The sequence below is a fragment of the Zophobas morio genome, unplaced genomic scaffold, assembly GCF_036711695.1.
Source record: "Zophobas morio isolate AGI-343-1 ecotype UQ-CSIRO unplaced genomic scaffold, CSIRO_AGI_Zmor_V1 ptg000044l, whole genome shotgun sequence".
NCBI classification, from domain to species: Eukaryota; Metazoa; Arthropoda; class Insecta; order Coleoptera; family Tenebrionidae; genus Zophobas; species Zophobas morio.
The window spans coordinates 7,976,874-7,991,078 of record NW_026972149.1 but is presented as its reverse complement, the minus strand read 5'-3'; the positions used below and the strand labels follow the sequence as shown (position 1 = coordinate 7,991,078).

The following is a 14,205-nucleotide window of genomic DNA, read 5'->3' as shown; positions in this document are numbered from 1 at the left end:
TTTTAGAAAACACTACATGTGAAAATGAATGTGTCTTCATATTTTGGCTAAAATATCAATTTATACTAACTAGACCCTTACAATGCTACTCAGTTTAAAAGATTTTATTTATGGAAAAACAAAATTTGCAATCAAAACACAAACAAATTTCTAAAGGGCTTATAGATCTTTAGTACAGCGTTCTGATGATGCTCCTAGATGCCAGTAGTGTGCCTAAATCCACAATAAATGCAAAAAGTTGCTCAACACATTAACTCAAATGTTTTTCAAAATAAATTCATTTATTTCTTAAAAAAAAATCATTTCTATTTCTGCTGCGAGAGTAGGATGAAATGTGTTTACCAAACCAAAGAGGACGAAAAGCAGAAAGTTTTCAGCTTATTTTTATCGTTAAAAACCGATTCCCGAAAATGTCAATCACGCATTAAGACTCCCCCAGTGTTTTTATGGGACTATTGGCTTTAATTTTGCATAGTGTACATGTATGGAATAACAATCACGCCGATGTTTTTAGTTCTGAAGCGTGGGCCAAGGGAAAGTATTGTAATGGGGTTAATTTAATGAATGTCTAATTTCATGTTTCCCGACGCTTCATAATTTATCGAAAACGAAAATGTCGGTTTCTCGTTTCCGCCTCTCTGTTGTCAATTTTGTTAAGCAGATAATCTCCGAAACTCGGAATTGATTACTTTAATTACTAACCAGATTTTGTCTACCCTCCTCTTCAAAAAATTGACGTCACTTACAAATTATGTAGAGTCTGCTTGTTCGTCGTCTGTCTTTTTGTTTGTTCTCTGTCTGCGGTCTAGGTTGTTTGGAATGATCCAACTTTGATATTCATGTTTGTTTATCTTTACATAGTCGCAAAAGTTGGATCATGAAAGGTGAATAATATAATATACACACCTTACCTAGATTGATAAAAATCGACTCGTTATAGAAACCTCGAACAGTTGAAGAACCTCATGTAGAAATATGTTTCTTTTCAGCTGGCGCGCATTCCACAGTGAACGAAATTATTTTAGTTCAGTGACGATCCAGTTTTGGGAAATAGTAAAATGCTGTGTTTATTCAGTCCTGACAAGTCTCGTTTTATTCCCGTCAGTGCTTTATTTGTTTTTGGGAAGATATAAAGGGTACCCTTGTGGTGGTCTTATAAATAAACTACAACAGTTTTACTCATGAGATTTATCTGAAAGGCGTTAGGCGAGACGCCAAAAGATGTGTTGTTTTAGGTTTTGTGGAAAGTTCTTCGGGTTCGTTTCAGGGAATAAAAGAGTGGTAAATTCCTACAATTTTATTACATTTACAATAGTCAAAACTTACAATTATAACGCAATATCACGTAAAATGAAATGTACACATTCCACCCTGATGTATGTAATGCGCAATGAAGTAGAATCTAGGTAAATTAATTTTATGTGTCTAGGTTCTATGAACTATAGGAATAACGACGCTCCTTTCTTCATTGAAGGAATTTAATAGAGTATTACAAAATTTCCGATTGCATTAATGTATAATGACGTACGATTGTGATACGGCATCACCCTGTATAAGCAACTGACAAGAGGAAATAGTAGCGAGAAAAATATTAGAAGATCTACAGTATGGAACCCTATTAGTAGAAATTATAAAATAAACAATATATATTTAATAAAATATGAACGTATGTATATATGAAAACAGTATCATAAAAACAGACATCTCGTGGACACCGGTCGTTCAACAGAAGTTACACAATTCGAAAACTGATAACCGTCTCAACAAGTAACAAGTTTTTTTTACAAAACATTAAACTATATATAAATAGGTCGAAAATACGAGTAAACGATCTCGAAAAGTCGACAGATCGAGAAAGCTTCACTGTGAATAAGATGTTGCTTCCATCAGCACCGAACGCGTTTGCGCATCATTAGGGTTATCAATTTCACCTTTTGTGCAACTTATCTACAATTTATTGCACATTCAACGTAAACATACTCCAAAACGTAGGTAATATTTACATTTACGAAAAATCACAATACTATTACGGTCGTCGTAAGAGCATTTACGACTCTTCGGCCTCTTCACGAAATAAGTATGTAGACCAGTATATTACATTGAATAGTGCGAAAACTAAAGGAAACGTGATTCGGGAAATAACATCAATGCGCTTGGATCTCGTCGGGAATTTCGACAACCAAGAACGGCAACAGTTTGGACGTGCTGGCTGCATGTGAATCTCACACTGACGAACTTTTTCTAAACTCATCGGATCACCGGGATGACGCACCAAAGGCTTCTGGAAAAATGAACATGCTCAACTTGGTTAAAATTTCTAAACTGGGATAACATCCAACACCCAAGAGGCCGAGACCTCTACATCGAACTCCACTGACACCGCATCGCCGTAGCGCCACCGACTCGCCGGATCCGACCGACATCGGTCGCGAAATCCGGAACCGTCGGTGGCGTACGTGATGTCCCGTGCGAGTGGAAGCAACACCAAGAGTGATCCTTGCGAGCGCTTGCAACTTGCAACACCTATATTCGTTAATATAGCATTACCATTGCGAAAGTAGCGTTGCTGTCTGTGTCTATTAGGTCGGAAGTTGCATCCATGGATGCGGCGTGTTCTAGTTCACACTGTCGCCTTTGCTTCTTCATGTTTTCTCTATGCATGTCGGAACGCGACGCATAGTTTACGAGAGCAAATTCTAATAATGCTCCGAATACGAACGTTAAACAAACCCCCGTCCACACGTCAATCGCTTTTGTGTACGAAACGGGGGGCAGAGATGCGTTAATACCCGATGTTTGCGTAGCCATTGTGAGCAAAGTTGTAACACCTGGAAATTTAAGTACGTTTTAATCTGTGCGAACACCGAAAGCGAAAAAAGCTTTCTCGCTAATGGTTTATTAAACTCCACAAGGTCAAAGGGCTTAAAGCTTTTGCGAGCAATTTTGAGCAATTTTCTTCAAGCCGAGTTGAGTTCTAAGCTGGTTGTTACTTATTACTTTGGACAATGGTCCAAATGTGCGTCAGCTCCTATTATTGTTTATTTTTAGCATCGTTTGTAAACACGCGCTTTGCCCTTCTGGTGTTCGGTTACAGAAAGCACACCCTAACTGAAAGCTTTTAGCATTTAACGTAGTTTCCACCTTTGTTGTCACGTAAATTAATTACAGCTCTTATTGCGAGATTTTATTGAACGAACTTTGACATTAACACTACATCACGTCAAGCATAAAATAGATACTAGCGTGATGGTTATTATACAAATTTTGAAAATCACAGTGTCGCAGTTTCGTAATTGTTTGAAACTGAGAAACTGTTACGTGACAACTTATACTTTGTATTTGTTTCGCTGTTCGTGGTAATTAGAGACGGTAGAAAATACCGTCAACGCGAAATATGCTGTTGACTAATTTAATTAGTTGGGTTAGTTAATTAATGAAGATGCGAATGTGGAATTGCTGGCCTAGAAAATAAGATAAAACTTACCGAGAGACACACGTGCCGGGACAGCTCCTTGATCGAGCCAAAAAGACACCCATGAAACAATGACCAACATACAGCAAGGTATGTAAATTTGTATCAGATAGTAACTGAATTCTCTCTTAAATAATAAATCAACTTTTAAACAACTATATTCACCTGCAAAAACTCTGTATGTATCTTAAATTATAGTGGTGTGTTGTGCGACATACCGGTGTTCGTTTTACTGTTACAGTAATCGGTAAGGAATTTTTCTAATGTAAATCTAGGTAGGTGTAAATTTTTAACTACTTGTACGGGATCACCTTCTTTCCACAAAAAGACTAAATCGTCGGTCGTCCAGCCATCTATAAAGTGAAAAAGTAGCGCTAATTTTGCACCCAGAAACGTGTCAAAATTAAATCTCATTAAAAAAAAAAACTCTGTATACTGGTACCTGATAACTTGCTATACGACTATAAAAATAAATAGTACTGTAGAAATTTATAGACAGTTTAATTTTGGTGAAATCAATATTTACGTACATGCTTTCTAAACTAATCGAATTTAAATTGCTCATGCATTCTGCAAAAAATGTATTTATGTACTTATAAATACACTCATTGCAAAAAGTTCGGGTATACGTGTGTGGTGTCTATCGAGAGTGAGCGAATGAAAAGCAAGCACATATTTGTGTAATAATGTAATAATTTATTAAAATTTTTGCGGGATATTTTTAGTCTATTTGGCACCACCGCAACACAAAAAGAAAACGCGTCGCGTCTGAGACGAACGGATCGGCACGTGCTCGTGTCATTGCTTTGACGATCCAATATGGGGAGAATTCAGCTACCAAATCAAGTATGAAATAATTTTTTGATGTAGCGTGTCTATATTTTGACGTGTTTTGATTTGTTCTGATGAGTTGATCCAGTATATGAAATATTGTGTTAGAAATTCATGAAGCGTCGGCTTTCTTATAACAGGTTTCGTATTGGTATTCCGGTGCGGAGATACGTTAGATCCGGGTTTTGGACTTTGTGCGCGAAACTTTAAGTACCTACCTCGAGATGAGTTATTATTGAATCGAGTCTGTTGTGTGTTTTAATAATAATTGTTCATTTTAGGTGGGTAGCTGTGCTGGAATACATAATTAATTTGCGATGGTGCTAAATGGACGGGATGGGGGGGTGGTCGCCGAAGACGGAGAGAGAGACACGGTGTGTGTGAGAGAAAGAGAGACAAAAGGACGTGGGGATACTGAGTAGATAATACTCACAGCTAGCCATCCGCAAGGAACATATTTGGCGGTCAAGGGGGTAGAGCTTGAGGTTCATCGGACATGATAATGTCAAAGATATTCTGAAATTGTAAACGTATTGGAGTGGTTGGTGTTTTGTCTAGAAGGAGATGGTTTTACCTTATGCTATAGAGGACCGAACCGTACGGGAAAATGCGTATGTAGACGTTGGGCATAATAATGTTGTGGAAATGCCCCTCTTTTTCGTTCGAGAAAAAGAGGTCGGGCATCCAGACTCTGCTCGCTTCAGTTAAAGTGAGATATTTGAGACGACCTCCAAAGTCGTTAAACTTGAGTCTTTCGTCTAACCATTGTTCTCTGAAGGTGAGTTGTACACTGTATTCCTGTAATACCCAGATTGTGAAGAGCGTTGCCGTTGTTGTTTTTTAAGAGAAAACATGCAGCATGCATTAGTAGAAGTTGAACCTGCAAGGGTTAGCGGGTATTTACGGTTATACGGTTATATTTACATGGTTGGGGTTTTTGGCTAACGATTAGTAACATTAATAATAATAAGAAGAAGAAGAAGAGAAGAAGAAGCATGCACTAAATAATTACGGCGTGTACTCGCCGGGGCTTGCAGCGCCACACGGCATGCTCGCGCTGGTGCTGGTGCCCTCATTGCAACATCACCTCTCGGCCTTGTGCAAGTGAACGCAACCGAGTTATACACCCATCCAATACTTGACATGACTGGCAGACCGCGCACTCACTCACCATTTTATAATCGTCTATTTTGCTGATAGACCGAAGAAAGAAGTTGATGTAAACTACAGTCGGGCCGTCACGTCCTACTGCGGTGGAACAGAACAAAATAAATTACTATGTTAAGAAGGCAAAGTCTTGGCTGCGGGGCACGGCGCCAATCACATCTCGCATTGGCCATGTCCGCATGCAAGCACGCGGTCGCCGGCCCACCGCCCCACAAAACACGAAAAGCACACGCAGGCCGTCCCGCCCCACAGAAGATCAGAAGATGAACTATGAACTACCATCCAACACTACACAAATAGAGACCATTCCCTGCTGCGAATAGCCACTTACCATTGTCACATCATCTATCTTTGAGATACTTCTGACAAATATGTTGACACGGACAATTGTTGGACCATCTAGTGGTTAAAAAGAAAAACGGCTTTATTAGTGGACATCATCACCGGGCGCTCGATGCGATCGATGCATGAAGGCAATGAGGCACCTGCACCGGCACGACGGCACCGACAGAGCAGCACCAAATGCTACCTTACTGCCCACTAGCCCACTCGAAAGGCATTCAGCAATCAAACCTAGAAGCTAGACGGGGCCGACGAGCAGAGCCCGCTCGACGCTCGAAAAATTTTAGCCGGCGTCAAACGGCCCCTTCTCGCCGCCTCCCCATGCTGGCTCGTGTAGCCGTGTAGCATCTCTATACTAGCCTACAAGAACGATGTGGTGGGCGCCCACTTACCATCTTGATGTCGCTAATTGTTGCAATGCTGCGGACAAACAGGTTTACTCGGACAATGGCTGGCCCATCTAGAGCGATGGACAACGTGTTACATTACATATATGTACAACAAGCAAAGGCAACAAAAGACAGAGGCCCCGTTCTCTGGACGTCTGACCTAAACATTATAAACCAAGCCAACCTAGAAGTCTGCTCACCTGTGCCGTTCACGCCAGATGGTCGGATCCTGGCATCGTACATCCCCTGCCCCAGGATCTGGTCCAACACCTCTTTCTCCTTTTCGCGAAAATTAATCTTGACATTTGTGCACCTATTCCGTACACCGACCATTTAGTGAAATAACATCTCATCAAAGAAAAAACGAGAAAAACAAAAACGAGAAAACACCAAGTTAAACTTACACTGTCACGTGGAAGATGTGCACTATCAATGCGATGAGGGTGTGTTTATACATTGCAACTGGAACTGGCCCCAAGAGTCAACCTCACCGCTTCGAGATCTACCTCGGCCAGCCCTCCAGCGACTATTACTTCACCCGTTCATCGAAGTGCATTAATATTTAGGAGTTGCTCCAACCCCTCCTCTCGAAAACACACACGCACTCACAACTGAGAGCCCGTGCACCGTCGATTATTACGAGCTGTACCTCTAACTCATAGGAAGCGCTATATTGATCGTCGGTCGGACCTCGCGCACTAACGACGTCTATTTTTGCAAGCGCGCGAGCTTGTCAAATCCGACAACCAACAACCAACCTTTACTTACGCTTCGCGATTTCCACACCTATCTACAAAATAAACACCGACGGTGACAACAAACACTCCCATCGCTTCAATTTATTTTCGCAATCTCGCACTCCCACCCCCAGGGCGACACCGGCTAAGTACATATTTCTTCTCCTGACGAGACTGAGGACGCGAACGCGCTACCGTCACCTCTGACGTCACCGCAAACGTAAAATTACGCCTATTCTTTCGGGAAACGGAACGACGACGACGACGAGTCTTTTCATCTCCCGCTCGCTGCCCATATGCCTACCGATGCCTAACGATCCTTCATTAAAATCTACTTAAATTCAATAATCATTTTTTTATTAAGCATTAAAAGGACTCTTCAAAGCTGCTTACCAATTTTATTTCATTCATATACAATTTCAATACAATCTCGCACAAATTGCCTTTTATCAAAAAGAAAAAAACTGACACGCACTCCTCTCGAGATTGCCGTTTTTCTTTCATTTATTCCATCATTTAAATTCTAAACTCGTTCAAGTCTTATTAACGGGAAGAGTTCTAATAACGACCCAAATTGCTATAATTAACAAATGCACCTAAACTACCAAAAACTATACATATTTATATTTATAACTTTAATGATTATTCTCTAGCCTGTTCATTTTCAGTTCCATGGCCAATTTATAACCGAGCTCCGGACGTCTGTCCCTTCCTTCGACCATCGCTTTCACTTGATTAGAATTAATAATAACCCCGTTGTTTTTGATGACGGTGTTCTTGGTCTTCTCTATGTCCAGCAAATCCACGCCTCTGCTGCAATCATCTAACAGAATCGTTCTATATCCGATTGCCAACGCGTCCACAGCTGTTGCTCCTAAAACCAATCTAACTTATTAGAATAAAATTACCCCGAAGGTCTTCCCCGAAGATTTACCTACGCACACGTCATAAGCCAGACCGCAGATGTAGATATCCGTCGCATTTCGCATCCGCAGCTGAGCGCAAAGGGTCGTGTCTGTCATTTTCTTATTATCCCAAAATACCGAATAAGAATCGACGTCCGGATTGGTGCCTTTGTATACCTTTATCGAATTCTCCACGACCTAACAACATAAAAGGCCGCTGAAAGAAAAATACAGACCTGTCCGCGCTTGTTAGACGGAACGTCCATTGTATCGTCCTCGCACAATAAAGGTACTTAACGAAAAACATGTTGCGCACTTTCACACTTCGGGACGTTGAAAAGTGGAATTAGATTCCGCGAAATTGCTTTCAACTTGTTAGTTTCTCACCTTCAGGTCTTTGTGGAGCTCGGAACCCCACGTGTCCTGGACGCAGTGCCGGGGCCATAGGCGCTGCTTCATAGGTGGGGGTCCGGCGAATATGACAGTATCGTAGGTCTGTGCGTTCTCCGCCGTGACAGGGCTTGATGGATGAATCTCCCTTTGACTAATATTATCGATAAATGATACGTGGTTGCTGGGATGCCAATCCAAAGAGTAGAACACCACGTCGAATTGGACCGTATCCAACAAATGATTGATAGGTTCTACTACTTCTAATCCATTTTGTTGTGCGGAACAATTACTTATGTTTAATGTACCACTTATGAAGTCGTTTTGGACGTCGACTATTAAGAAAGCAGAAATCGGGCGCACTATCTGGAATGCACTCTCCCCTCGCGATCCTTTCCTTTCCGCTTGTTTTGATACTCACGATTTTGATCCAGTGATTCCAACAAAACACAAACTCCTCTCTGTCCACGAACCCGTCACCGTTGACGTCGAACACGTTGAATATCTCCCGCAGTTTATCTTCGTCTAAATTGTAGATCTTCCCCTTGTCATTACGGAAAAGTGCGCGGGTCAACAATCTAAACTCGTCCAAATCTAGGTAGCCGTCGCTAAACAGAAGACGTTACTTTGCAAGTCAACATTGACCAACGCAGTCTCCCTCGTCGTGAAATTGTCACCTTAATCACCAAAACGCCGTCACGTAACCGGCGATTAAGGGGACAATCCACTGACGACGTTTCCGAGCGGACCGTCGTTTAACGGGTTAGCACGGACGTTGCATCGTGCAGTTTTGACTTGCAAAATAATACCTGTTTTTGTCGAACGCCGAGAAACACGCGTCCATGGTACGCTAGCAACCAAAATCAACTAGATCGATCATTTCCATGATTTGCTGTGTTGTAGGTCCACACACAAACAGGGGGTGTTACGGGCTGGCACGGGGTGGTGCGATAAAAAGGGCCCGAACCAGTTTTGTATGCACCTTTCACACACCTACATTTACCAATACAAAAGCGAACCGGGTATCACACACCTTTAAAGTATGAATAAATATATTAAATAGCTACTTTTCGTCGCCCCGGCCGCCGCTTCCCCGGTATCGATGGCGATATTTCAAAGGAAATTGGATTTGTTTGCCTTGCTAATTCGCATTAATAAAAATATCAAAAAGATGTTTCGAACAGATAGCGATTCTTAGGTATACCGCTCCGTAGCAATTATTTTTTTAAATTACGTTGCTTCCGGCGAACGCTCAGTTACATTTTTATCAGGTAATTTACTACGAGCTGAACGTCATGAAAGATGTACAAGACAGGCCGCGGTAGATGAGGTCGTTTGGGTTTAATATCAATTCGCTCATTTCGCGGTAAAAATAGAGTACTTACTTAATGGCGGAACACGAACCGTCGCTCATTAAAATAATCTCCAAGGGATAAACATTCACTTCAGCATAAATCTTTTAATCGCCAATTTTACGCGCGCATTTTTATTATGTGTACATTTCAAATGTTTTTTATTAATTTCACAAACGAAAGCGGAAAGCACTTGGGATCATCAATAAAACAGTAGGTATTTAAAGTAAACACCGCTGGAGCTTGCCAAGAGACGCTAAGAATTTTCTTCAAATTAACATAAATGCCTCTCATAAATTTTGAGTACCTATTAAATAAACATCAAATTGTCCCATAAAGATCTACAGAGTGTTTATTTCTTTTCGATTGCAATTTATATGCTACGAGACTCGGGAGGATACTTTAGCTTCTTTACGACCGAAGAGAGATCCGGGCGAGCTGCCTTATGATCCTCGTGGGGAGTCATTGAAGGATCCTAGTTGCGAAGCTTCTTGGGATCCTCGGAAGAAAAAGTGTTTGTGGGTCCTACGAGCGGGTTTTCTTAGGATCAGTCAGGCGAGTGTCTGGAATCTTCGGGAAGGATCCTAGGAATGATTCTTCTCAGGACGAGTCTTTTTAGGGTCCTCGGGGTGAGTCTTCTTGGAATATTCTGGATCCTCGGAACTGGTTACCCTAAAATGCTCAGAAAGAGTCTTCCTGCGACCCTCGAGACGAATCTCCTTGGTTTCTAGACGCAGGTTACCCTAGGATTTTCAAATCGGGCCATCCTAAAACCTTCGAAACGGGTTTTTCTCGGATCCCTAAAACGGATATCCCCGAGATTGTCGCGGCGGGTCTCTTTAAGGTCTTAGAAATTCTTGGAATCTTAAAGTGGGTCTCTCTGGAATCTCCCTAGACTTCTTGAGACGAATCTTTTACGGTCCTCCGGGTGAGTCATCTTGGAATATTCGGGATCCTTGGAACTGGTTACTCTAAAATCCTCATAAACAGTCGTTCTGATATCCTCGTGACGAGTCTGCTTGGGTCCTAGACGCGGGTTTCGTAGAATTCTCAAATCGGGTCACCCTAGAACCTTCGAAATGGGTTTTTCTCGGATCCTCGAGACAGATGTCCCTGTGATTGTCACGACCGGTCACTTTAAAGTCTTTGAAATTCTTGGAATCTTAGAGTGGGATCTCCTTAGAATCCTCGGGACGAATTTTCTTAGGGTCCTCGGGGTGAGTTTTTTGGAATATTCAGGATCCTCGGAATTGGTTACCCTAAAATCCTCAAGAAAAGTCTGACTGGGTTCCTCGCGACGAGTCTCCTTGGGTCCTAAACGCGGTTTCGTAGGATTCTCAAATCGGGTCACCCTAGAACCTTTGAATCGGGTTCCATTTTAAGTCCTCGAAATTCGTGGAATCTTAAGGTGGGTCTCCCTGGGATCTTCAGAACGTATCTTTCGTCTGTGAGGTACCCACTCTACCTTGAACTCCAAAGGTAGTGGGAAGCTCCCTCATAATGATTTTATTACGAAACGTCTTCCAACCTAATAGTAGAAAGGCGTGGGCCGACTAACCACCTCATCATTTCAACACGTAAATCCGACTTCCGTCGCGGTATTGTGCCACGACTGCCAAGAATTTAATATGTAATACCGTAAAAGTAGAAAACTACTTTAAAGAAGTTTTTAATAAGCAACAATTGTTTGTGAGCCGACACTCTGATTAAAGAAGCAACAAAAGTAGCGTTCGTGAAATATTAAAAATTCCTGAAAGCTATACAGATGCTTTCAGGAGTAAATAATTTCAAGTGCAAATTCACCGCTAATACTTCAATTAAAATGTAAAAATCACTTTCGTTACACTAAGTGGAAAGCTTTTGCATTATGAACTAGCTTGCTTTTGTTATTCATAAATTTTAATACAGGCTCCATCTTGGCGTCATTTACAATTTAATCCTGTCGATATCAGACAGGTTTAATTTTTTTTCGTTGAATTTGTATGAAAAAAAAAAAAAATTGGAGGTGTCGAATGTACTTTAATGTGAATTTATTTTTATACTGTGTGAAGAACTCGACGTCCAAAAAGTTGATATATATTCCATTTGATTTACTACTAGGTTGACAGAGCGAATATGATGTGACAAATGGAAGAAATTTGTCATGAATTAATACATACGGTAATAAGGGAAATGTCACCATACTTATAGTGTGTCAGTTATAATAATCTCACACGACAAAAAATGACATTCCTTGAGGGAATTCTGTGACACGGTTGTAATTTATATGCTGAAAAAATATATATACGGCGATTTTTTTACGTACATGGGTAACTAAATGTCAAAGCATCAGCTTTGATGAACAGCGTGTTTTTTGCAAGCGCTTTTTACATTGTTCGTAACGTTACGTTTCTCGGAACAGTGCTAATAATGTTCCGCTAGACTTGATTTAATGTTCGATTGCTTTTCAAGCTAGCAACAGTCATTAAATGTTAATAAGTGTAATATGATGGATCTTAATTAATCCAGGTCAATAAATTCTTCCTCAATATTAGTATCTTGATCAAATCCAGGTAATACTTCACAGTTCAGTGGTAATGCTTTGACAAACTAATTACAAATTTGCTGTTTAACATCCACTAATTTAGCAGACTTCTCATTATTATTGTGCTCTTTTGTGAAAAATTATATCATATAGCTAGAGTAATATTAAAAACAAAAATGAAAAAATGACGATGAGTGTATGAAGTTGGCAGTGATATCAAAGTTGTACTGTGATTCAGGTATTGTGTTTTTAGTAAGCAGATGTTTTTGACAATTTATCTCAACAATGTATCCTTCTTGCGAAGTTGTTATACATCGTTAAGCAAATAATAATGAAACGGAAATAATCCATTACATATGTAAACTTTGTGCATTACTCTAAGTGAATAATACCCAACGGCAATTGGTTTCTCTGACTATTCATGCGTGAATTTTCCACAATGTTGTTTACTCGGATTTCAAAGCCGATGAAGCTATTTATTTTGGAGTATATGCTGAAATGTGAACCTTGAACTCTGACAATAGTAATTGGTTTTATTAGCTCTCGCTACCTACCTACACGTAAATTAATTAAGTGCTTCGCAAATCAATAGATACCGCTCTATGTATCACATAATTTTGCCCATATTGTTGAGCATACAATTAATCAGAAAAGACTGTTTCCATCAGCGTGATTTACTCATGGAGAAACTTTGTAAAGTGGCAGCAAAAATAATAACTGTCGTTTACAAGCATCGGTCTTGAGAAAAATACGTTTGGCAAACGTTTCGGTAAACATTTAGACATCAAGAGATTTTTTGCAGCAATTTATTGACGGCAACGACTGATAGGCGTGCTACTTGGATAAAGAAATACCTGCAATATAACGACAAAAATATTAGAAGCGTTCTCTAATATTTATGCTGTAAGGACTACGTTGGATACGCAAGATTTATATCGTGCGAAACGTTTTGTGTATTCTTTTCAGCGGAGTCGTAAACGAACTTTCCGGCGGCAGTTTATTTTGATAACTGTGCCAGAGAAAAATATGTTCTTTGAAATTTCTTAGGTGTTCGAAATAATCAAATGTAATGTGGGAAAACGTCTATTTATACCCTCAGTTTATAGTAGGTGTTGCGATTTCGTAGTAGCCGAAATAAAAATTTAAATATATATATTCACGCGTAGTGACGACGCTCGATGAATGAATACAATGCGCCATTTTTTTATTTCAGCAATGCTCATATGTAAACCACTTAGCGATGTGGGTTGCCGATTATTTATTACCATATTACGAATTTTTAGAAAAGTTATCGTACGTTTGAAACTTTTAAATGGAATAAATTTTCCGGTTGCTCACAACAACTTCGTCTATCCGACTTTATTTTCGGGCACAACGTCATGATTAATTGTTTTAAATGAAACGATCTGTCTGAGTTGGTACATTTGATGCGTAATCCACCAAAATATTTCCCAGGGTGACGAATGACACTCGGTTCTTAAATGACGATAATTCATGAAATATATCTCCGCTTTCTACGGCTAAACGGTAAATCGGTGTGACGAAAGATATTAAACGAACAGTTGTATTATATTCGATTTGATATTATGACTTCTGTGGCGATGTTTTATGTCACGCGATGATATGTTTAGTACGTGTCGAACGATATTTTATGTAACATAACTCAACTGCGGCTGTTTTTGCACAACCTATAATATTTGCGGCATGGGTGATATTTTCAGGACGTGGTGACCATTTAATGTCGCTACGTGGCGAACGATATTATGATCAAAAAAATGTTATTTTCGTGTCCTAATAAAATTGTATAGCCATTCATATCGTTTTATGACAACAATGCTCAATGTTGGTCAGTCTGCGATCCTTTGAAATTCACGTAAATGTCAGGGTTGTATTCAGGAAAATGGAATCGAAGGCTTTCACGCCACGAACAACAAAAAGGCGTTTTCCGGGTTTGGACGTTTCCCCCACCTTCGTTTTTCTTTGTGTATTGAAACGACGTTGTACGTCTTTGTTTGTGGTTTGACGACTGCCAAGCTTCGCTGGAGCGGTTGGCACTGTATTATAGGTTGTAAAATTTTATGAATCTACCAAAATGA

At 40.2% G+C, this 14,205-nt stretch overlaps 2 protein-coding genes across 8 annotated transcripts; both read right to left on the bottom strand.

Moving 5' to 3' along the window:
• Positions 1 to 1,282: 1,282 nt before the first annotated feature.
• LOC135141210 (glutamate-gated chloride channel) lies at positions 1,283 to 7,080 on the bottom strand. Of its 7 annotated transcripts, none has more exons than XM_064072090.1 (9): positions 6,606 to 7,080; positions 6,402 to 6,514; positions 5,475 to 5,551; positions 4,878 to 5,101; positions 4,737 to 4,819; positions 3,691 to 3,825; positions 3,485 to 3,637; positions 2,548 to 2,828; positions 1,283 to 2,278 (listed from the first exon to the last, which is right to left on the bottom strand). In XM_064072090.1, the coding sequence occupies exons 1-9, from the start codon at positions 6,656 to 6,658 to the stop codon at positions 2,048 to 2,050; spliced, it is 1,350 nt and encodes a 449-aa protein (XP_063928160.1). In that variant the 5' UTR covers positions 6,659 to 7,080; the 3' UTR covers positions 1,283 to 2,047. The 7 variants fall into 7 exon arrangements, with proteins under 7 accessions (XP_063928160.1, XP_063928164.1, XP_063928159.1 ...); XM_064072094.1 differs by lacking the exon at positions 5,475 to 5,551 and adding an exon at positions 5,802 to 5,869 and having other exon boundaries at positions 6,606 to 7,079; XM_064072089.1 differs by having other exon boundaries at positions 1,283 to 2,281; positions 6,606 to 7,078.
• Positions 7,081 to 7,316: 236 nt separating this feature from the next.
• LOC135141212 (nicotinamidase) lies at positions 7,317 to 9,197 on the bottom strand. The gene is made up of 5 exons (XM_064072097.1): positions 9,043 to 9,197; positions 8,655 to 8,841; positions 8,231 to 8,599; positions 7,873 to 8,041; positions 7,317 to 7,812 (listed from the first exon to the last, which is right to left on the bottom strand). Exons 1-5 carry the CDS (start codon positions 9,075 to 9,077, stop codon positions 7,574 to 7,576), a joined length of 999 nt encoding a protein of 332 aa, XP_063928167.1. The 5' UTR covers positions 9,078 to 9,197; the 3' UTR covers positions 7,317 to 7,573.
• Positions 9,198 to 14,205: the final 5,008 nt, after the last annotated feature.

Excerpts from the sequence above, each read along its gene's own strand:
- LOC135141210 (XM_064072089.1), bottom strand. The coding sequence starts at position 6,658 with ATGTATAAACACACCCTCATCGCATTGATAGTGCACATCTTCCACGTG. Across the intron at positions 5,102-5,474 it reads AAATAGACGATTATAAAATG|GAATACAGTGTACAACTCAC; the intron begins GTGAGTGAGTGC and ends TGGGTATTACAG. Across the intron at positions 3,826-4,736 it reads TTCCTTGCGGATGGCTAGCT|ATGGCTGGACGACCGACGAT; the intron begins GTGAGTATTATC and ends TTCACTTTATAG.
- LOC135141212 (XM_064072097.1), bottom strand. The coding sequence starts at position 9,077 with ATGGACGCGTGTTTCTCGGCGTTCGACAAAAACAG. Across the intron at positions 8,842-9,042 it reads TCGGCGTTCGACAAAAACAG|CGACGGCTACCTAGATTTGG; the intron begins GTATTATTTTGC and ends TCTTCTGTTTAG. Across the intron at positions 7,813-7,872 it reads GGCTTATGACGTGTGCGTAG|GAGCAACAGCTGTGGACGCG; the intron begins GTAAATCTTCGG and ends GATTGGTTTTAG.